The sequence below is a fragment of the Apium graveolens genome, chromosome 6 (assembly GCF_009905375.1).
Source record: "Apium graveolens cultivar Ventura chromosome 6, ASM990537v1, whole genome shotgun sequence".
Taxonomy (NCBI): domain Eukaryota; kingdom Viridiplantae; phylum Streptophyta; class Magnoliopsida; order Apiales; family Apiaceae; genus Apium; species Apium graveolens.
The window spans coordinates 54,268,324-54,293,173 of NC_133652.1; the positions used below are offsets into that span (position 1 = coordinate 54,268,324).

The 24,850-nt window shown below is 34.0% G+C and overlaps 2 protein-coding genes across 2 annotated transcripts; both read left to right on the top strand.

Moving 5' to 3' along the window:
• Positions 1 to 3,384: 3,384 nt before the first annotated feature.
• LOC141667716 (putative germin-like protein 2-1) lies at positions 3,385 to 4,352 on the top strand. The gene is made up of 2 exons (XM_074474319.1): positions 3,385 to 3,559; positions 3,678 to 4,352. Exons 1-2 carry the CDS (start codon positions 3,430 to 3,432, stop codon positions 4,226 to 4,228), a joined length of 681 nt encoding a protein of 226 aa, XP_074330420.1. The 5' UTR covers positions 3,385 to 3,429; the 3' UTR covers positions 4,229 to 4,352.
• A 3,407-nt stretch (positions 4,353 to 7,759) lies between these two features.
• LOC141667544 (putative germin-like protein 2-1) lies at positions 7,760 to 8,761 on the top strand. The gene is made up of 2 exons (XM_074474073.1): positions 7,760 to 7,987; positions 8,069 to 8,761. Exons 1-2 carry the CDS (start codon positions 7,858 to 7,860, stop codon positions 8,605 to 8,607), a joined length of 669 nt encoding a protein of 222 aa, XP_074330174.1. The 5' UTR covers positions 7,760 to 7,857; the 3' UTR covers positions 8,608 to 8,761.
• Positions 8,762 to 24,850: the final 16,089 nt, after the last annotated feature.

The following is a 24,850-nucleotide window of genomic DNA, read 5'->3' on the forward strand; positions in this document are numbered from 1 at the left end:
ATGATAGAATAGATGTTTCACAAAGTATGTGAAAGAATCATTAATTAGCTTTTCGAAACAAATTTACTAACTTTTATCACAATTGCCCTTTCTCCTTGTATTGTGAGCCCTAACTTTTAATTTCTCAAAATATTTGCAGAATTATCTATAATATATTATAATAGACGAAATATTAAAAGTTTGATAGTAGGTCGGTACTTACTGAAATTACTTAATTGCCCTTACTTAATCTTAGTATATTCTTAATCAAATTATATTAAAGTCGTTAAAAAAGACTACTTCAAATTGAAAATTTGATAATTGGTCGATCGTACAGTGCTTGCTAAATTTACTTAAATGTCCTGACTTAATTAATTTCAAAAACTTTTTTTTAGAAAATTTATACTATATTATGATAGACAAAATATCAAAAGGTTGGTAGTCGGTCTGTACTCACTGAAATTACTTAATTTACCTTATTTAATTTTACTATATTATAATTTAACTTATATTAAAGTCGTTAAAAAAAGTCTACTCCGAATTGAAAATTTGATAATTAGTCTATCGTACAATTCTTGCTAAATTTATTTAAATGCCCTTACTTAATTACTTTCAAGAAAAAAAATTAGAAAAAAATTATATATTACTGGGAAAATGATAGAGACCTTAAATATAGTTACCAAAATTTTTCCTAAATACTGATGTGTCAACTTTGTAATTACTAAATTTCCAAATAATGATATGGACCATGCATATATACATATGCGTCCCCAAATCAAAATGCGTCACATATTTGTTCTGTCATTTAATAAAAAAATAGGATAAAAAATTTGGGATACCTAAAACTACTCACAATACTTTTCATTCTTAATCCATGACAATACAACATGAACAACTCTAACAAATCTACAATTACGCATAACACTCGTTTTCGTCTTCTCTCCTGTATTCAAACCTTTCCATTTCACAACACTAACCTTTTAATTTCTCGAACATAATTCGAATTTCAGTTTAGCTCTCCAAACAATATGCGAGAACAATTTTATACCTATTTTCATTCAATTACATTTTATTAATTAAATCTATCTATTTATAATTAATAACTTTTATTAATAACAAATCTCTTTTTAAGTAATATTTTGGTTTCACTTATTTTTTATTTCTACCAACTTTTGGTTTCAGCTTTTATGATTCATGTTACAATTCTAAGTTTATTGTTTTTATTTTTGTTATTCTTATATGACTTATAATTCTATATATATTATTTTTGGGGAATTTACCAAAAATACTAATTTTTGTAAAATTATTCGCGGTTTTACTAACTTCTGAAAAGATTTGAAAAAATACCATTTTACTCTGAAAATATTTACAAAAATACGATGTTGTATAACAGGTTGTAATTTAGTGTAAATTGTGTAACTGTTTTAGGTTGCATTTTATGTTACATTTTATGCCGTAAATATGATTTCAATTTACGGTTTCTTTTTTATAATTTCAAGTTGCAAACGTGGTTGCAAAAATGATTGCAAGTATTTTGCAAATATTTTTAAAAAATGATAGTATTTTTGCAAAAATTTTGTAAAACTTGGGTATTTATGAAAAAATCCTTTATTTTTACCCATATTTTGAATTTTATAAGTCATACTTTTTAATTTTTTTATTGGTTTGAATCCTGTTTTTAATTATATTTTAAAATAAATAGGTTCATATATTAGCCCAACTAAATAGGTTTTGAAAAATATAAATCACGATCAAGTAAATAGGTTATGTGTTTAAATTAAAATATTTTAATTTAGAATACTTAATTTGTTGGTAAAATTTCATTTTAAATAAAATAGTATGGATATTATAAATACTGTATTTTGATTTCACCCCTTAAAAATAATAAAGATTGTTCAAATCTTATTATGATTACAATTCTATATCATAATAAGAAATATACCTTATTTTGATCAACTAACTGAGTTGTGGAGGCATTAGACGGATGGTTATAGTAGACACTTGATCGATCTTGATTCGTCTGATTAGTTGCAGTTTGATTTGTTTGTGTATTTATTATTTGCTTTGAATTAGGCAAATAGTTTGCAGGCTATTACGTGAGCCCATAGGGTTTACCCAGTGCGCACCCAAAGGGTAGCGGCTGCGGGTTACCTACGATAAAAAAATAGTGTTTAAGAGTAATTTTGATTGAAAAAATAGTAATTTTGACAAATACTTAGTGTTCAAACAATTGACAAGAAATGAGGACTGATCCGTGATTTAGAACAGAATTTCTCAACAAAGAAACACAATCAGATAACAAGAAGTATTCGCAGATGTTGAACACTCGTCAATCACCAGAATTTAGTGATTAGGTTTTAGTACTCAATTTTCAGATTTCGACGCAAGGATAATGACAGAATATCCGGAATTACTGGATAACACGAAAAATAAATGCAAACAGACAATCAATGTATATATATCAGAAATTACGCATATAGCTATCCATAAAACGAAGAATTAACTCAAATTCAACAATCTATAATTGATCGAATGAACCTGAATTTGTATACGAATAGTAATTATGCAGGAATAACAATGAAACGTCGAAGAATGATGAATAACTAAGAAATCGCCAATAGAATCGTCTACACGGGGTCTGATACCATGTTATCTTTTCTGAAAGTAAAAATCTCATCGAAGAAAAGAGAAGAAGTAATTACAATGTGTGTTCTTGATTACACATATACACAGATCTATTCAAAACTAATAAAAATGGAGGAAAAGTTTGTTATTCTAACTTAACAGATGTCAGCTCTGTATTGGACTATGAGAATAGTCTAGAAGGCTTGAACTTTGCTGATGTGAAGGTCTTAATATGTCAATAAACATTCTTTTGGGGCAGAAGTGGTAGGTTATATAATATATAAACATATTATTAAGCAGGTAAACCTGATTCAAACACATGCAAAGTTTTTACCAGCTGCAGGAGAATTAGCTTAGACGCGGGTTGAATTTGTCTCAAAATCATTTGCTGAATACATTGCAATTTGAATATCTGCTCAGAAGCTGACTAGTTAGCTATATTGTTATTAACATTGAAAAACATACTTGAGTTACTTGGTTTTTTCATTATTGTTTCTTGAGGAAACTAGAAGCAGTGAACCTGATACATTTAAAAACTAGTTAAAGATGATCTATTGGATAGACTTTCAACCAAGTTATGTCACAACAATAAATATAAATAAATAACAGATGCCAATTACATATATAGTTTTACTACTTCTCTGTATCTTGAATATGTCAGTGCCATAGGTAAGCAATTTTGTATATATTTTATCCTCTCTGTCACACTTTCCCTGGTAGAAGTTTTCTATATAAGCCTTGGACAAGATCCGTATCTTTACAACTCAACTCTCAGAACTCATCATTTGGTCTCTTAGCATTTTTTTTAACCAAAAGTTTTCAAATATGGATTCTTCAAGGGGCTCCAAACTTGTTTTCATATGTTTAATTGTAAGTAGTATGACTTGCTTTGTTGCTCTGGCCACTGATAATAATCCTCTTCAGGATTTCTGTGTTGCTGATGCAAATAGCCCAGGTATATATATATTTTAAATGCATGCATTCTTGACGTAACTACCTCATTTTCATATTATCTGTTGTCTACATTTTACTTGTACACTACAAACATCTGACAGACTTGCTTCTTTTTTCAGTTTTGGTGAACGGACTAGTTTGTAAGGACCCCAAGGTTGTAACCGAAAACGACTTCTTTACTAGCGGATTGAACGTAGCTGGTGACACATCATCCAATAAAGTTGGATCAAATGTAACCACAGTTAATGTTGCTAGGATTCCTGGACTCAACACGCTTGGCATTTCTCTTGTTCGTATCGACTTTGCACCATATGGAATCAATGCTCCACACACACATCCCCGTGCTACTGAAATTTTGACAGTTATCAAAGGTACATTGAGGGTAGGATTTGTCACTTCAAATACAGAAAATCGTCATATCACCAAAGTCCTTAACGAAGGTGATGTGTTTGTGTTCCCGGAAGGTCTTATACACTACCAACAAAATATTGGACATGATAATGCGGTAGTGATTGCTGCTCTTAGCAGCCAAAACCCAGGGGTTATCACCATCGCAAACGCTGTATTCGGAGCCAATCCTAATATATCTGCTGATATTCTTGCCAAAGCATTCCAACTAAACAAAAACACAGTCCAGCAATTGCAGGCGCATTTTGATGAAGCAGATTGATGAACGTATTGGATTTATTATATATTTCTTAATTAAGGCTGTTAAGCCATTGCTCAGTTGTTTAATTACTGTTATTTGACATTGTTGCCTTTAATTTTTATTTGTATCGCCATGTTCTTGTAGTTGTTGGTATCAGCCTTATTAAATAAAATCTCATCGGTGACTGAAGTTATGGCTCTACTTTACTTTAGGAACTCCAGATAATATTTGTTAAGCTTTGACATTTCTTGTGTGCAATTAAAAAGAGACATCTTCTAAATCTTTCTGATGTTGTTTTTCCAAATGTAGTCGATTTAATTAGTTAAGTTCTCTTTAAATAACTAGTAAGTTTCCACTCTCTTCTTATTCTCAACTCTAGTCCAACTAGGTACTTTATCATAGTACAACATATTCATCTCTAATCTTAAACTCTCATGAAAAACAAGTTTAGCCTAATTTTTATATAAAAAAAAAACAAGTTTAGCCTAATTTTTATATAAATTTAATAAAAATAATCATTTTTCAAAAATTAGCCAACTTTAACATTCGGCATATCCAATTGTCCAATATATAAGATACAAACTATCATTTGGAGTATTCTATGTATATAGTATACCAAACCGTTAGTAGGGTATCTTATATAAATTGAGATACCCAAACACGTATAGTGGAGTATCCAATTGGCTAAAATTGATCATCGTTTTTAGAATGGTTATTTTGGTTAAATTTTTAATAATTGATAATTTTATCATTTTATTCTTTCGATTTTGTGTGTTATGATTTATCTTTTTTTAAGATATCTAAATATGTTAGGAATTAATAGTATGCATAACCATATTTTTGTGATTATAAATTCTTTTTGTAAAGGAAATTGATTATAAAATTTGATCATGTATATTAACATTAAGAGTAAAATATATTTTGCACCACCTAACAATTTACGTTTTTTCCGAATTTGTTCTATTTTATTTATCTTGGCACCTTGTGCCTAAAATATTAATTGTCGGTTCGTTTTGCATCTCCGAATCGTTTAGTGTCCTAATTAACTATTACCGAAAAATTGACCATGGGCAAAATTGGAAAAAATATCATTCAAAGTTTAGATAATAACAGAATAAAACCTCATAATTCCAAATTTCAAAAATCAACAACTTTGAAGATGTTATTGAACTCCAACTCTTTGGTAGTTACAGTAACCAGCATAGAGTTCCATAATGAACACTATCCATTTCTAACATCTAATTTGGTGTTTGGTAATTTTTGAAAGGAAAATTAGTTATGACCGACTTCAGTCAAATTTGGTTCCTGATAATTTCTCTTAGTTTTGGCGGGAATTTTGGCGCCATTTTTTTTATGGCCAAGCATAAATATGACCGACCTCGGTCATATTTGTTCCGCTCAATTTTGGCCGCCATGGCGGGAAATTTCCCTCCAATTTTTGGCAATGTTAAAAACTTAATATGACCGATTAAATGTGACTGATAATAAAATTGACTTTCATCGGTCATATTTAATTCTTGACCAGGTTTAGAATGCTGGTTGACATTAAATTTGACCGCGGGCAGTCAAATTTAAGTATGACCAATTATATATGTAAGTTGACCATAAATATGACCAGCGTCGGTCAAATTTAGCCGCAGTCATATTTATCCGGTCAAATTTACCCTTGTTTTCTTGTAGTGTGCTAAGGGTACCAAATTGGTTCCCAAAAATAGTTACAAACTGTCAAGTGTCAAATTTTTATTGGCTAAATGAAAATGGACCCCATGTATTTACATCAAAAGCACCAATTAAATCATTTTAAACTGCCACATCAACCATGACACATCATTTTTTAACAATTTTTTGTATAATTTTTTGTGCATCTAGCACTACTCTTTTGAAATTCGGTTGATTTGGGGTTTTGATTACGATTAGGGTTAATTAAATGTTCTTGAAATCAATCTACTATGTCGTGGTGTTAGTGGCATCCAAATCGAGCATGTGAGTAGCAGTCGTGAAACTCTCATCGAACCCCAAAAGATTCTATTCAAAATTATTGAAAGATGTAAGGAACTAAAACCTGATTTTAGGGTTTTATTGTTTAAAATTGGGGGTTTAATTTCTAGACATTTTTTATAAATTTTGATATTATAGATAGCTTTCACTTATCATTAGCAATCGATCCATGTATTTATTTGTAAATTTTGTGTTTGATTTAGTAGAAAACGAAGTTAGGATTTTGTGTGGTTTGTTCTCCGTAATATTGGACTTCAATTTTGATTATACAATAATTACGGAATCGGAAAATAAAAGCATGAGTATATGTGATAGACCGTATTCGGGAAAGTTACTAAAAATATAACTAGTTAATCATAAACGAATCTTGTTTTAGTTAGTAGTACTTTTATTATATTTTTCAAATCATGTCATACAAGATAAATTTGAAATTTTATAATTAATATTTATATGAATAAAATTGATATATCTTAATATCCGTATGGTTGGATCATTGAAAAGTATTTGTTTGGTAAAAGTAATTATACAATTATTTATTTATTATGTATTATATATACACATGTTGTGGGAATGGCCACCACAATAATATCACTGCTATTCCATATAATAAAATAAATAAATTTAATCAAATGATTATGGAATATATTACTTAAATTAATTATTACTGCCACATTAATCGAAATTGAAATAAATAAATACTAAAATGAACAATAAAAAACAATGCTAGTTGGACTATTATGGCAGTGCTATGATAATTACTAATTAGCTAATTATATTAGTTGATGTAGTGTGTCTTTGTGTGTTTGGTTCACTTCATATGTACTAGCCCGTCAAGCCCGCTCGTACAAGCCCGCTTAGCTCACAAGCTCGTGAATTACTGTGCCGGCTACGAGATACTATCCTCCGGTTCGAGCCCAGTCCGAGCCCGTCTCGTTACTCCTACGTGCCGATTCAGTGTTTATGATTCAAGTGCCCAACCCTTGGTTGACCCGGCCCGAACCGCCCGGACCACCCAAGGGGCCACCTCTGGTTACAAGTATATATAAACTTATAAGCAGGTAAAATTGATTGAAATACATGCAAAGTTAATTACACGTGGGTTGAAATGTCTTGAACTCATTTTGCGGAATACATTGCATTTTGAATATATGCTCAGAAGCTGACAGTTCGCTATTTTATTAATAACATTAAGAACCAGATTGAGGTGCTTGGTTTTTTATTATTGTTTCCTGGGGAATACTAAAAGCAGTGCACCTAATAAATTTAACAATTAGTTAAAGATGATCTGTTGGATAGACTTTTAACCAAACTATGTCATGCACATATATATAATTAAAATAACAAATGCCAGATACTTAGTTTTACCACTTCAATTCTCGACCGAATTGCCATTTTTACTACTTCCGGTATCTTGACTGTGCATAATTTATATAATTAAATCAGACTCATTCTTATTACATTGACTATGTCATGCAAGCAATATATGTGTATCTTTTATCCTCTCTGTCACACTTTCCCTCGTTAAAGTATTGTATATAAGCCATAGACAATATCTATGTCTTCACAACTCAACTCTCAAAGCTCATTATCTGTTCTCTAAACGTTTCTCCAACTCGTTTATACATATCACAATTATATCCAAAAGTTTGAAGATGGTTTCATCAAGTGGCTCCAAAGTTCTTTTTATATGTTTTGTTATAAGTAGTATGACTTGCTTTGTTGCTCTGGCGACCGATAATAATCCTCTTCAGGATTTTTGCGTTGCTGATGCAAATAGCCCAGGTATATATATTTCATGCATGATTCACATATTTAACTAACTCACTTTGTTGTTCACTTTGAAAAATATAATTCTTTTTTCAGTGTTGGTGAACGGACTAGTTTGTAAGGACCCCAAGGTTGTAACTGAAAACGACTTCTTTACTGGCGGATTGAACATAGCCGGTGACACATCATCCACTAAAGTTGGATCAAATGTAACTACGGTTAATGTTGCCAGGATTCCTGGACTCAACACTCTTGGCATTTCCCTTGTTCGTATTGACTTTGCACCATGGGGAATCAATGCTCCACATACTCATCCACGTGCTACTGAAATTTTGACAGTTATCAAAGGTACATTGAGGGTTGGATTTGTCACTTCGAATCCAGAAAATCGTCATATCACCAAAGTCCTTAACGAAGGTGATGTGTTTGTGTTCCCAGAAGGTCTTGTACACTATCAACAGAATATTGGACACGATAATGCAGTAGTAATTGCTGCTCTTAGCAGCCAAAATCCAGGGGTTATCACCATTGCTAATGCTGTGTTTGGAGCCAATCCTGATATATCTGCTGACATTCTTGCCAAGGCTTTCCAACTAAACAAAAACACAGTCCAGCAGCTGCAGGCACGATTTTAAGCAGGTGAACGTATTGGATTGGTTATAATTAATTCTTATGGCTGTGAAGCCATTGTTCAATTATTGTTTAATTACTAATATTTGACATTGATGATTTTGATATTTCATTGTATCGCAATTTGCTTGTTGGCATCAACCTTAAATAAAAATATCAGCGGTGACTGATTGTGTTTTATATATCTTGGTTAATTGCAAGCCTCAAAACTTTGAGGTTTTACCATATCATTGTGATATTGGAGGCTAAGACAGCCTCAATGACATCTCATTCAATATGATCACATGTTTCTTTTTCTTACTTTTTAACTTCTACTAAAACCTAGGAAGCACGAGTGCGTGTGCGTGAGTGCGGGTGCGCGATACGGGGATACGAGAATTCGGCAAAAACTTAAAGCTTTAGTCTAAAACTTAAGAAGGCCTTTATTAATAAAAAACTTAAAAAGGCCTCATCAGTCTCATAACCGGTCAAGACAATTTTTGTGATTATCCGATTAGAATGAAAGCACTTCATTCAAATGTATTTGCTAAAAACATCTCACATCAATCTGTTTGGCATGACTTGTGCAATTTAAGTGTTGATAGAATTGCTTCTTGTATTGTTGTCACGCCAGTATTGAGGAAACCGAATGTATAAGGTAAGTACCTTTATGAAATGTGGAATTTTCATAGCCAAATCAACTTTGGTCTTTCCCTTCTCCGCGGCCTTTTCTGCCCGAATCTTTAGGAGTAAGGCCTCTTCTTTAGGGGTTAGCGTGATAACCCCGTCCTCGTCAACTAGGGAGGATGGTTGTCCCTTTTCGGTGAAACCAGGTGGCGGTGAATACTCATGAATTTCCGTCATAGTCTTCCCAACTTGTAACTCTCGTATGTCCCACGGACGGCGCCAAATGTTACGCCCAGATCCTTCGGTCGCGTGAACAGGCTTCGGCTGTATTGAAGATGACTTCGGCCGTACCTGAAAGTGAAGAGAATGCGAGGGTTTGTACCCCCGATTCACCTCCGGTGTGAGAATCAGAATCTGGCTGTAAAAATAGGATAGTAATACAAGAGAAGCAGAGTGTTGAGAATGTGTCTCCCTTGTCTTACTTCACAAGGGTTTTTATACCCAATCCTGCGGTGAATGCCGATCCGCTACAAATCATTACAGGAGGGAGGGAAAAGGGGGCGCTATGTCCCTTGTTCTGTCCAACGGTCCGCGAATAGTGGGCCTCGGCCTGAGCTTCCGTAGGCCTTCGTTACGCGGGCCTGGAGGTCCTTCGGCCCAGTAGCACAACCGCTTAATGGGCCTTCGTTCGATGGGCCTTATTGGGCCTATAACCAACAGTTCCAAACACTATTCCTCTTAAGAACACGAAACACTAACCGAGCACTAAATATTTTATCCGCTAAAAATTCGAAAGAATTTTTACTTTAGTGATTATCGTATTCAACCCCATCTACGATAATTCGGGACCTAACAATTGGTATCAGAGCTTATTGATTAATACAAAAATTAGGATCCCTAAATAAATTTATCTTATTAATTTTTCATTTACATAAATTTATTTAGTAAAGTTGATTTAAAAATTTATTTTATAAATTTAATTTAAATAAGTTTATTTACGAACTTAATTTAAATAAATTTATTTTGTAAATTTAATTAAATTAATTTACTATTTAAATTTTAGTAATTTAAATTTTTTAATTTAAATTTATTTTCATTTTCTAGCTACCAGTTTGGTTAATTATTTAAGCAGCCAATTATGTTTTTTTGGGGCTGCCATTTTCTTTTCAAATAAAACATGTACATTTGTTAACAACTGGAAAGGTTTTGGTAATTCAAGTCTGCCAATCACTTCGGAAAGCTTCAGGTTATCAAATTCACTCCTGATTTGCACGCACAAAAAAAAGGTACACTAGCATGGGTCTTGAATGGCGACCACGCGAGCTGTTGAACTGGGAAACACGCATTAGTCGCCCACGCGCGGGGCTTGGCAGCTGGAAGTTTATCGCGCGTCTACACAGTCACGCGCGCGGAGAAGATGGCTGTCAAACGGAGCAGCCTCAGAGCCTAACTCTACTACTTTAGTCGCCATACAATCGATCGCCACAGAACAAAGGCCTCCTCCTACTGATAAGATCACCACAGCCGAGTTGCTTTTATTTCATTGCACTACTACACACCAATGTTATTTGATCGCCATAGAATAAAAAAAACGGCGTACACGAACTCCATTACGATCACAGTTATACAGGGATACCCTTGTCGCCACAGCCTGACTTAGACTTTATGTAGCCCCTTAATTATTATTTTTAATTTATTTGTTTTTCTTTAAAAATTTAAGATTCTTTAATTTAAATTTTTCTTAGATAATAATTTATATTTTATTTAATTTTTAAGAAAATTCGAAATTCTTGAAAATTAGATTTTATGTAAATATTTCTTTTTCATTAATTTATTTTCTAAGAAAATTAAATATATTAGTAATTTAAATTTCTCTTAAATATTAAATTAAGGGTACTCAAGTGTTGGTAGACTCAGGATTCCTCCGGGCTTTTAATGTGGATTAAGAATAGTGGTTGTGGATGTCAGAGAGACTAGTGGGGACAGACAAACATCTCAGTTACATACAGTATAGTTGGAACCTCAGGAGAGAATGTAAGAGTTACTGATAGCTGAATCAGAAGAACCTCAGGTAGTAGTACTTGAGGGACTGGACATCAGGGCAGTGTTTCACTTGTCCGGGAAGTTTAGTCGCATTAGATTCACAAGGAGTACATAAGCTACATCCAAGGATCAAGCCTATATATCCCGAAGCAGTGATTCTTACAGATTCAATTCAAGGGGTGATTACAAGACTGAGGTTGGGACATAAACAAGATTTGATAGCTACAGGTTTGACAAGCAATATGTGTCAAGTAACTATCAGGGGTTTTGCTACAACAGAACAAGAAACTTGACAAACAAGGATGAGTAGGGATTCAGTTGAAGAGTTGAGACAAAGGTGGAATGTTTTCTTAGGGAAGCAGCCAGTCAAAACTTATAATGCACGGGAAAGAGTTGGGATGGATCAGATGATGAATATCATGAATATCTTGCTTTCATAGCAATCTCGGAAGATGGTCCAACTCACATATCTCAGGTTTCAATTTCTTGAACACTGCAATATTTTGCTCTCAATATTTAATGCATGATAAGATCATAGTGTTTAAATGTTTAACACTCGTACAAGCATGATAGCATCACACATAGTTAATGCTGAACTAGTTCACTAGATTGTTTTTCCGGTAACTAGGATTGATGTTTACTTGTGCATGTTACTTTAGATGATCTTAAATATGTGTTTGAATATTTATTGAACATAATTAACTGCTTTAGTGAGATAGATGTTTTCCAGCATATAAGACATCTGTTATTGCTTATTCTCCTGTAACCTATTACAATGTGATTTATTCATTTGATCTGAATTGTTTGTTAAGATGCATTAGTTTATAATTGGATTGAGATAGCTAGATGAGATTTATCAACAGGATTGGACTAGATAGAATTAGTGATATACTTGTTAATTCTGTTTGTTCCATATCATGCCTATATTGCTTAATTCTTATGTGTAATGTTTCTGAATGAATGACATGTATTCCCAATACAATGCTTGCTTATCTTTATGGCATCCAGCATATAAGACATTTGTTATTGCTTATTCTCCTGTAATCTATTACAATGTGATTTATTCATTTGATCTGAATTGTTTGTTAAGATGCATTAGTTTATAATTGGATTGAGATAGCTAGATGAGATTTATCAACAGGATTGGACTAGATAGAATTAGTGATATACTTGTTAATTCTGTTTGTTCCATATCATGCCTATATTGCTTAATTCTTATGTGTAATATTTCTGAATGAATGACATGTATTCCCAATACAATGCTTGCTTATCTTTATGCCATGAATGCATCTCTCAGTACTTGCATTAATTAGAGAAGAAGCATGTTTAGTATTACAATAGGGCAAAGACTGCTAGTCCTCCTTATGTAAGGTTGGAACCATTTTCCCCTAGCCTAGAGACAACTCTGTCAAGGGTATTAAAATGGAGAAAATGGTCAGTCAAAGATAAGGATTAGCATGATAAGGTTGCAACTGTTGTTATCTCTATTTATAATAATATCTCTAATCTATCTGGACCCAAACTGATAAGTTGGGTATCAAGAACTCTTAATCCATATGTGAGTGCAGGACGTAACAGGTCAATTGATTCACATGTATTCTTGGTAATTTGTTTCTCAAGGCATATGATCAGAGAAAGAGCCTCATAGTCAAATATGATTGACAAAAGCTATTCCGTCAATAATCTTTGGAGATGACAGCAAAGGTTTTCATTACGGGACAAGCTATGCAGAAAAGGGATGTCATCATAGATTCAACAATTGTTATCACTAATAACAACTTGGAATCACTGATAACAGTTGAAACAACTTCCTTGCTGGAGAATCAAGACACAAATCCTCTTATCAGACAGTTCTGCATCAAAGGACAAATATGTCAATTCAATGAAGGATTAGTGTCTCATCTGAAGCAGGATGATTGAGAAGCTTGCTCTGATTAAGAGTAAGTTAGAAGCTCTCACCCTTGAACATCAACTCAAGGAACTCTTTTGTGAAAAGGGGTTAGTGAGAGGACTGCCTCATCTTGAATTCAGAAGATGGTAAATGCGAGGCGTGTCAGAAAGAGAAGTCAAAGACAACATCACATCAAGTAAATATATACCTTAGTGATGGTAGTTGACTACTCTTATGAAACAAAGTTGTTGTTCGTGCATTCTCAAGACAAGACATCACAGATGGTGATTAATCATATCAGGAGATCAAACTGGAAGCAACTGTAGAGACATATTCAGCACTAGGAACTCCGTGTCAGAATGGAGTGGTACAAGGGAAGAATCAGAACTTGATTAAAGCTACAAGGGAAATATCAAGCTAATCAAGACTTTCTAAATACCAAAGGGCTGGAGCAGTCAAAACAGTTTGCAGCAAGTAAGATCAAGCCTTGATCTGGATGTATACATGAAGACCACTAATGAGTTAATGGCCAACAGAAGCAAACACTGGATAACCTCAAAGTGTTTGGTGAGAATGTTCTACAATTAGAATATTTTCCATGGCTACTCAGTGGAGTCTACAACCTACAGGGCATTTATGGTTGATCAACAGAAGATGATTGAAAGTCTAAGTGCATAGTTCAACAACTCCATGCTCCAAGCTGTTAAAGGATAAATTAATGGTATTGATGATTCATATCCAAGCAGTGGATTGGCTGTGTTTAAAATAACTCATTATTTCAATGAAGCCAGTCAGCAAGGGTAAGGATTTTTAGAAAATCCCAGCAACAGCTTAGGGGGAGCAATAGAAGGATTAACTAGTCAGACACAATACCACATTGAAAATCAGAGGACACTAAAGAACATATCTGCTGAGACAAAGGGTTTGATGTCAATATTATTCCCGGAGTCTAGTTCTTAAGTGATCCAGTTAGTGGAGTAATGATTAGCAGAGCTACTAAGTGTGAATGATTATTTCTCTAGTTTTCTATCTGAAGAAGAAACTAAGAAAGTTATAAAAGCTCTGATAAATCCGGATTGATTGGGTGATTGCAAAATAAGATGAACTCAATCAGTCAGCAAGCAGATTATAGGGAAGCTGGTATCCAAACCAAATGACAATATTGTAATTGGTACAAGGATAACCAGAAGTCAAACTGGATGACAATGGCATTGTTACGAGGGACAAGACCAAACTGGATGCTAGGTTATTATCAGGAAGCAGTATCTAACAGATAGCACCAATGATGAGACTTGAGGATATTACGACATATCAGGCACCTGATGCACATTACACTTGGAATTGGACTCTAGTAGATGTGTACAAGTGCACTCCTGGTTGGTGAGTCAAAAGAGGAAGTCAATGCACCACAGTTCATGGAATTTGCAGTTGCAAACCTATTGGACTACGTATATCTCTTCTTCACAATCTCACTTCAGGTTGGTATGAACTGGTATATTACTCAAGCAATCGCCAAGGACATGGTATGGCACTCTAACTGAAGTTACAGTCTAATATGAACTAGTAGAGTCGTCATATTAATAACTCTCTTATCACTAGGCACAAACATAATGTTATATATGTGCTCTGATATAATGATAATGTTATATGTTGGTCTACTAACAAAAACTTGTGCAAGATTATTTGCTAAGTAATTGCAGAGTAGGTATGGAGGAGCATGTTGGAAAGGTTACAATTCTTTTTGGAATTACTTCAAGCAAGCCATTAGGATAATTCTTTTAGGAGCTCAAGCAAGCCAAAAGAACAATTCTTTTAGGAGCACAAGTAAACCAAAAGGATGATGGCAATACAAGTAAGTTAAGGATCTTTTGAAGATGCAAAATTTGGAAGATTCTAAACATGCCAAGACTACTTACCAACAGAAACCACTAAAGCTTGATCAGTGCAACTCAGATATAATAACAAGATATAGAGGTATGACGAGCTCACTCTTTTACTCAAATGCTAATAGACAACATGTAATGTTCTCAAGATGCCAAAGTGCAAGGTTCCAAGTGGATCCTAGAGAATCTAATCGTATAGCTATTAACAAGATTATTAGATATCTTAAGGGACTATCAACTCTGGGAGTAAAGTACCCTAAAGATATTGTGCTTAACATGTTTGGCTAAATAGATATAGATTACACAGGTTGTAAGAAAGACAGGAGAAGCATCTCTAAAGCTGTCAACTTAAGTGACAGGAGAAGCATCTCGGGAAGCTATCAACTTCGTGGAAGAAGATTGATTTCTTATTATAATAAGAAACAACCTCAAATCCAACAACTCTGTGAACACTCTATGATAAGGCACCTTCACACCAGGTATCAGTTATTTCGAGAGCATGTCTTTTAGTCGAAGAATTACTGACAAAAACATTTATTAAATCACTTGTTAAAGTTAATTTTCAAGATTGGTTTGTAAGTGTGGGATATCATTCATTGCATATTAGTTGGAAATCTCATCTGTAAGGAATTCTTTATATAACTTCACAAGTATTAAATCTTCAATATTTAAAGGACTTGTGAATTTATCAATAATCCAGTACCTCGTACATAGTGCTACTATCTTGACTATCATGAGTACAATGTCATATGCATTTGTGGTAGTTAAGTATTACAGCATTAAGTTTGAATATTAATTTAATTGATTTAAATTATGACTGTAGACAATTTCATTCTATATCAGTCTCATAACTTAAATTATATTAAAATAATATGCAGCATAGTTATTTATATCTTGTACGAATAATTGTGATACTTTTAGTATTAGTGATATTATTTATACTTTTTGTTCTAAGTAATCAATGCTTATTTCTAAAATCACTGATATTGAAAGTTGAAGTATTTTCTAAGTTATGTGTATAAAACTCTCAATATTTTACATGCTTAGAAAGTATTTCTAAAATTACTAATTATCCAAAGAGTGATTGCCATGTATATAAGTCATATATCCTATTGGTGCTTACTCAAGGATAATTATAAATATTTAAGTGCTAGTGTCTAACTCATAGATATTTAGTATTTATTTATTTAATATTTATTTTGGGTTATTTGGATTATGGAAATTGAAGCAATTCAATGATGTTATTTGCTCCATAATTCAAACTAACATAAAATAAATAAGTAGCATGATTGATTATAACTAAATTTGTCAACAATTGATATCTAGGATACTGATTGTAACTTATGTGTTATAAGTTAATTATGAGATTTTGGTATTAGTGAATTTAGTAATGTTTACATCTCAAGAATTCACTGAAATCAGAATCATAATTGTAGTATGATTAGTTGTGTGTAATTTCTTGACTTATATCAATTAATGATATTTAGTTGAGATGTTAACTATGAACTAATTGTGAAGTATTAGTATTTGTGATATTACTTAGAACTCCTCTAAGTAATCAATGCTTATCCTGAGTCACTTATACTAATATAAAAAGTGTAAAAATATCTCTTGAAGTACAACTATGGTCAATGAAGATTTTGCTTTATTAGAAGTAACCATATGTTGTTCACCTAGAATAATCTTTATACTTATTTGTGTTAGGAATATGTGTATTAGTTTGATGATAAGTTAAACAAAACACTTAAGTAGAAATCTAGTGTTTGTAGCCTCAACGGATAAGACCATCTTGGCTATCCGTTGAAGGAGTAGATTTACTTAACAATAAGTTTAGTATTGTAGCACATTTCATTCTCTGGATTCAAGTTGTAATTCTTAGATGTTGTAGGAAATTATCAGTCATGTTGACTACTAGTGATATGCAAATAGGAGGGCTAATTGTAAATATTTCATGTTTTGTAATTTTGTATAAGTGAAGAAGTATCAACTGATATTGAAGACCTTCAACAGATAAGAAACAAAGCTTCAACGGATGTCTCTAAAGCTTCAACGGATAATATCCATCAACGGATAAGTGCTTCAACGGATAAAGACTTCAACTGCTAATGCATAAATGGATAAAGCTTCAACGGATAACGCCTCAACGGATAAGGCATCAACGGATGAAAGCTTCAACGTATTCTTAGTTCATTAGCAGTTGATAGTGACAATTTATAAGCTGAAAGAGGCACATGGGTTGACAGAGACAAACTGGAATGTGGAATCCTCTAGGAGGAATCAAGAAAATGCAGCATTTCCATTCTGGTGCAAACAAGGAAGTATTCAAATATTAACAGCTAAGCCTAAATTGCATTGGATAGAGAAATGAAGAAGAAACATGTGAAGAGTTTTTTTTAATTGAATTTACAGTTTTGTCTTCACTTATAAACTTGGTGATATATAAACCAAGTAGCAGCTAGTAATTAGATGTGAATTTTTCCAGAGCTGTTTAGAAAAATCCAGAGAGAAAATCATCTAGTTTGTACTAGGAAGCAACTGTGATTTAATTCTTTGAATCACAGATTTTCTGAAATAACACATCTCTGGTGGAACAACAAATCCACCAGAAAAGTTTTTAAGTTCTCTGTGTTCTTTACATTTGTGTTTGAATATATATCTGTCTGCATTAGCTTCAAGCAATTCACACACATTTGCTCACAAAAACACTTAGCCTTAGAAACTGCTCAAAACTTAAAAAAGTTTTGAGATTTACATTCAACCCCCCTTCTGTAAATCTCATTGTTAGTCCACTAGGAATAACAATTGGTATCAGAGCAAGCTCTTAACTTACAAAGAGTTTAAAGATTTATTCTGCTAACATCATGAGTAAGAAGGATATTGGTGTAAAGATTCCAATCTTGGAAAGAGATAACTATCATCACTGGAAAGTGAAGATGCATTTACATCTTCTCTCTCAAGATGAAAGCTACATCAACTGCATTGAAAATGGTCCTCACATCCCTCACAAGGTGGCCACAGCTGCTACTGCAACAGTTGCTGTTGGACAGTCTATTCCCAAGCCAAAAGCAGAATGGACTGTTGAAGATATTGAAGAGGTTCACAAGGACAAGAAAGCCATGAACATTCTGTTTAATGGCCTAGATCAAGATATGTTTGACAATGTCATTAACAGCGAAACTGCTATGGAAATTTGGGACACTGTGCAGCTTATCTGTGAAGGCACTGAGCAAGTTAGAGAAAACAAAATGCAGCCTCTCATTCAACAGTATGAATATTTTCATTTTGAAGAAGGAGAATCATTGAATGATACCTTCAACAGTTTTCAGAAACTGTTGAATGGATTGAAGCTGTATGGCAGAATGTACCAAGTCAAGGACTCCAATTTAAAATTTCTAAGGTCTCTACCAAAGGAATGGAAGCCTATGACTGTTTTTCTAAGAAATTCTCAAGATTATAAGGACTTCACACTTGAAAGATTATATGGAATTTTGAAGACATATGAACTTGAGATGGAGCAAGATGTGCTGTTGGAAAAGGGAACGAGAAAAGGAGGATCAGTTGCACTTGTAGCTGACAGTGAGAAGGTTGGAGCCAGGAATGAGGAGAAGACAATGCCAAGTCTCAAAATTGGCACTAGCAAATCAGAATTAAGCAAGGGTAAAGAGCAAGTAGTTGAGGATGAAAACAATTCCAGTTAGGATGACTCTGATGATGTTGATGAACATCTAGCTTTTTTGTCCAGGAGGTTTGCAAAGATGAAGTTCAGGAAAAATACAAAATTCACTAAGCCAAACAAAAACATGGTGGACAAATCCAAGTTCAAATGTTATAACTGTGGCATTAGTGGACACTTTGCAAGTGAGTGTAGGAAGCCAACCTCTGATAAGAAGAAATTTGAGCAAGTTGATTATAAAAAGAAGTACTTTGATTTGCTCAAACAAAAGGAATGAGCTTTTCTCACTCAAGATGATTGGGAAGCAGATGGAGTCAATGAAGATGATGATATGGAATATGTCAATCTAGCCCTGATGGCTAATTCTGATGAAAATGAAACTAGTTCATCAAGCAACCAGGTAATTACTACTGATCTCTCTCAGCTTTCTAAAAATGAATGCAATGAAGCCATAAATGATATGTCCAATGAATTATATCATTTGCGTGTTTCCCTTAAATCACTAGCTAAAGAAAACACTAGGATCAAAGAGAATAATGTGTTTTTAAGTGATAGGAATGTTGTGTTAGAGGATCAGGTAATTGAGCTTGAAAAGATTAAACTTAAATGCTTGACTGTTGAGAGTGAACTAGAGGAAGCTGTTAACAAAGTAGAAATTCTTTCTAAACAGTTAGAAAGTGAGCAAGAGGTAATCAAGGCCTGAAAAACATCTAGGGATGTTAGTGTTCAGATTGCCAAGGTTCAGGGAATTGAATCATTCTGTGAGGTTGCCTGGAAGAAAAACAAAAAGGAGTTAGAATTAATTGATGGATTGTCAACGGATGTGGAATCAACGGATGATGAAAGTTATTCGTTGAAGAAAGAAAAAGAGCATCCGTTGAAGGCTCATCAATTAAAACAGGCAAGTAATTTTAAAAATAAAAATCTCAATAAGAAGGATGATTCAACTTTCAAGAACTTTGTCAAAGAAGGAGCTAGCACATCCAAAGATGCCAGTAAGGTAAATTTAGGACACATGACTTTAGAGCGGCTGAAAAATAGGCTTAAGTTGGTTGAGGATAAGAAGGAAACTAAAAGAAAATCTAAAAAAAATGGGAAGGTAGGAATTAATAAACATAACAATTACACACCTGATAGGTATGCTCCTAGAAAAAGGTGTGTGCATTGTAAAAGTGTTAATCACCTATCTGATAATTGCAAATCAGTTAAAAATGCTCCCATGCCTTCAAATTCCTCCATGCCTAACATGTCTATGTCACCTCTGCATGCTATGCCTGTTATGTCTCATCAGAATCCCCATGCACATTTTGCAAACATGCCATATATTAATAATCCTTATTTTACTGCATTTAGTATGCCTCAAATGTCATACAATATGCCTTTGTGGAATAACATGTTTGCACAATCTATGCCTTATCAAATTCAATCAAATGTGCTAAATGATTCTGTGACTAACCCTACACTTCAACCAACTACTTCTGAGATCAAGGTTGACCCAAAGTTACCTAAGTCAAAAGATGCAGGAGGAATAAAGTCTAGGAAAAAGACTAACAAGGCTGGACCCAAGGAAACTTGGGTACCCAAATCAACTTGATTGATTTTGTTGTGTGCAGGGAAAAAGAAGGAATCTATGGTACAGGAGATTTCACCCTGCTCACAGAGTTTAAGGAGAGAGCTGACCCTAGCATAACCTTTGTAGATGACAGCAAAGGATTCACTATGGGATATGGCTTGATTGCAAAAGAAAATGTCATCATTGATGAAGTTTCATTGGTTGATGGTCTCAAACACAACTTATTGAGCATCAGCCAACTATGTGACAGAGGGAATACTGTTTTCTTCAATTCTGAAGCCTGTATTGTCACAAGTAAGAAGGACAATAAAGTGGTTCTAACTGGAGTTAGAAAAGGGAATGTGTACTTAGCTGACTTCAACTCTACAGATGCAGAATCTATTACTTGTCTTCTCAACAAAGCAAGCTCAGTTGAAAGTTGGCTATGGCACAAGAAGCTGTCACATTTGAATTTCAAGACAATGAATGATCTAGTCAAAAAGGACTTAGTTAGAGGAATACCTCTAGTAGAATTCACAAGGGATGGACTGTGTGATGCTTGTCAGAAAGGAAAGCAAAAGAAAGTATCATTCAGTAAGAAGCTTGAATCTGCAATTGATGAGCCATTACAACTGCTACACATGGATCTTTTTGGACCAGTCAATGTATTGTCAAATTCAAGGAAAGAATATTTCCTAGTGATTGTAGATGATTTCTCAAAGTTTTCATGGGTTTATTTTCTTGGATCAAAGGATGAAGCTAGTGAAATCATTATCTATCATATCAAGCAAGTCAACAATCATCCTGACTTCAAAGTAAGGAATATTAGGAGTGACAATGGAATTGAGTTCAAGAATTCAACCATGAAGTTGTTCTGTGAAGAAAATGGGATCATGCATGAGTTCTCAGCTCCAAGGACCCCACAACAAAATGGTGTGGTGGAAGGGAAAAACAGATCACTAATTGAAGCTGCAAGGACAATGTTTGAAGAGTCAAAACTCCCAACTTACTTTTGGGCTGAGGCTGTTAACTGTGCATGTTACACTCAGAATATTTCTCTAATCAATCAGGCAAAAGGCATGACTCCCTATCAATTATTCAAGAGAAGAAAACCAACTTTAAACTTTCTACATGTCTTTGGTTGCAAATGTTACATCTTAAGGAATCATTCTGATCACAAAAGGAAGTTTGATGCAAAGGCTGATGAAGGAATATTTGTTGGTTATGCTGCTGGAAAATCATATAGGATCTATACTCTAAGAACCAACATTGTCATGGAATCTGTGCATGTTGTGTTTGATGATAAAAAGATTGATGGAGTAACAGATGAGGGACATCATGAAGGACTCAAATTTGACAATATTGAGATATATTGTAATGATAGTGAAGATGAGAATGATGAAGAAGGCATCTCAAGAAGAATTCAAAATCTGCCTTTGGATAATGCACAGAATGCTGCATCCGTTGAAAATCATAATTCAGCTTCCGTTGAAAGAAGCAATGCAGCATCCGTTGAAAGATAAAGTGCATCATCCGTTAAAGTTCATAATGAAGCATCCGTTGATCACAGTCTGTCAATGGATAATCAATTCACTTCATCAGTTGATAGAGCTCCCAATTCCTTTCAAAGGATCAGCAATTCAGGGGGAGTTTCAACCAATCAACATTCTATCTCACATCATGACATTACTGAGGCAACCTCATCTAGAACTAATCTACCACCTCAAAGGAAATGGACCAAGAATCACCCTTTTGAACTGATCATTGGTGATGCTACATCTAAAGTGCAAACTAGAAGGGCTACTCAAGATGAATGTCTGTATAGTAGCTTTCTATCACAGGAGGAACCTAAGAGAGTGGAAGAGCTCTATTGGATCCAGATTGGATTTTAGCAATGCAAGAGGAGCTAAACCAATTTGAGAGGAACAAAGTATGGAAGCTGGTACCCAAGCCAAAGAACAAGAGTTCTATTGACACAAAATGGGTATTCAGAAACAAGATGGATGAAAATGGCATTGTCATAAGGAATAAAGCCAGATTGGTTGCTAAAGGTTATTCTCAACAAGAGGGAATAGATTTTGATGAAACATTTGCTCAAGTTGCCAGACTTGAGGCCATCAGAATCTTTCTAGCCTATGCAGCCCATGCCAATTTCAAAGTCTATCAAATTGATGTCAAGAGTGCATTTCTAAATGGGGAATTGGAGGAAAAAGTTTTTGTAAGCCAACCTCCAGGGTTTGAAGATCCAAACTTTCCAGACTATGTGTATTATCTGTTGAAAGCACTCTATGGACTAAAGCAAGCACCTAGAGCCTGGTATGAGACTTTGTCAAAATTCCTTCTAGATAATCACTTCACAAGAGGTACTGTTGACAAAACTCTTTTCTTTAGAAATGTTAATGGCTCTACAATACTTGTTCAAATTTATGTAGATGATATTATATTTGGATCTACAGATGATAAGCTTTGTAAAAAGTTTGCTAAGTTAATGCAAAGTAAATATGAAATGAGCATGATGGGAGAGCTAACTTATTTTCTTGGTTTACAAGTTAAACAAGTTAGTGGTGGAATTTTCATTAGTCAAACTAAATATATTTATGATCTTTTAAAGAAGTTTGACTTAATGGACTGTTCATCTGCAAAAACTCCCATGGCCACTGCCACCAAGCTTGAATTAAACAAGGCTGAAAAGTCTGTGGACATTTCATGTTATAGAGGCATGGTTGGTTCACTTTTATATTTAACTGCTAGTAGACCTGATATAATGTTTTCTACATGTCTCTGTGCTAGATTTCCAGCTGACCCTAAAGAATCTCACTTAGTGGCTATTAAAAGAATCTTCAGATATCTCAAAGGGACTCCAAATCTAGGAATTTGGTACCCTAGAGAGTCTGGTTTTGATCTAATTGGCTACTCAGATGCAGATTATGCAGGCTGTAAAATAGACAGGAAAAGCACAACTGGCACCTGTTAATTTCTAGGGAATAAGCTTGTGTCATGGTTCAGCAAGAAGCAAAATTTTGTTTCTACATCAACAGCTGAAGCTGAGTACATTACTGCTGGTAGTTGCTGTGCACAGATACTATGGATGAGGAATCAACTATATGACTATGGACTAACTGTTGACAAAATTCCTATATTCTGTGACAACACAAGTGCCATTTCCATTACTGAAAATCCAGTGCAGCACTCAAGAACCAAGCACATTGACATCAAGTCCACTTCATTAGGGAACATGTGATGAAAGGTACAGTGGAACTTCATTTTGTTCCAAGTGAAAAGCAGATTGCAGACGTATTTACCAAGCCACTTGATGAATCAACATTCACAAGATTAGTAAGTGAGCTAGGTATGCTTAATTATTCATAAATTTATGTCCTCTATATAATCTGCCTTGAAGCCTGAAATGAATTTGCTGCAAGAACAAAGTTGGCTTTAAGCAAAACTTATTCTATCAACGGATATTCCCTATCCGTTGAAAGCCAAAATTGTTCTATCAACGGATGTTCATTATCCGTTGAAAGACAAATACATTTCTGGAAATTTTATCCCTCAACGGATAAAATAGTGTTGATCATCAACGGATAACTATTTACCTTAAGTGTCACATCAGTTACTTTAAGTGAGTCACAGCCGTTGATTCTTTTACTTAACCGTTGATACAGATATACACTGTTGTATGTATTTGTATTAAAGGCAGTTTTCAGAATTTCTACAGTTTTCTTTATTCTTAAACGGCTGTAAGTTGTTTAAAAGTATCATTTAATAATTTTATTTACGTTTTAATTCAAGAAAGTATAAAAGCCCATTGAATTCTTATTTTCATTTTACGCTTTCTTGCAATTTTTATTCTCCTTCTCTCCCAAAATTCTCAAGTTTTTCTCTGCATCCTCTACTCACAACAATGGCACCAGTAGTCAAAATTATGTCTCAATCTGGATTTGTTTATGAAAAGAATAATTTCGTAGCCTTGGTTGAAAAGAATGAAGCCCATTCTGATTATCACAAGATGATGGACTTCATCAAAAACTGCAAACTAAGCTATGCAATGCTAGAAGCCCCAACCATCTACTGTGAGGTGATTGAGGAGATTTGGACAACTGCGGAATTCAACTCCAGAGATATGACTATTACCTTCTCTCTCAAAGGTAAGGATTATTGCATTAACTGTGATGATATACAGTCTTGCTTTAAGTTGCCTGAGAATAATGCCATGACACCACACACTGATAAAGATGTATCTGCTATGTTAGATTCCATAGGCTATGCTTTTGATTCTCCTAGTTTAGGTAGTATTAGCAGGAAGGGCCTTAGGAAAGAATGGAGTTTTCTTGGAGATGACTTTATCAAGGTTTTCTCTGGGAAGATTAGCAATTTTGATGCCATAACTTCATCTCTTGTTAATATGCTCTATATGCTAGGTTCTGATAGGTACTTTTGTTTTAGCAACTATGTCATGCTAGAATTAGGTTCCAGATTAGGTAACAAAGCTAATAGACCACATAACATCTACTATGCTAGATTCTTTATGTTATTGGCTAACCATGTTGCTGAAGGATTGGTTATATCTAATGAGAATAATAAACTCAAATGTTGGGCA

What these genes read in the sequence shown, in the direction of transcription:
- LOC141667716 (XM_074474319.1), top strand. Translation starts at nt 3,430, where the DNA reads ATGGATTCTTCAAGGGGCTCCAAACTTGTTTTCATATGTTTAATTGTA. An exon ending in TGCTGATGCAAATAGCCCAG is followed by an intron (nt 3,560 to 3,677) that starts GTATATATATAT and finishes TTCTTTTTTCAG; the next exon opens with TTTTGGTGAACGGACTAGTT.
- LOC141667544 (XM_074474073.1), top strand. Translation starts at nt 7,858, where the DNA reads ATGGTTTCATCAAGTGGCTCCAAAGTTCTTTTTATATGTTTTGTTATA. An exon ending in TGCTGATGCAAATAGCCCAG is followed by an intron (nt 7,988 to 8,068) that starts GTATATATATTT and finishes TTCTTTTTTCAG; the next exon opens with TGTTGGTGAACGGACTAGTT.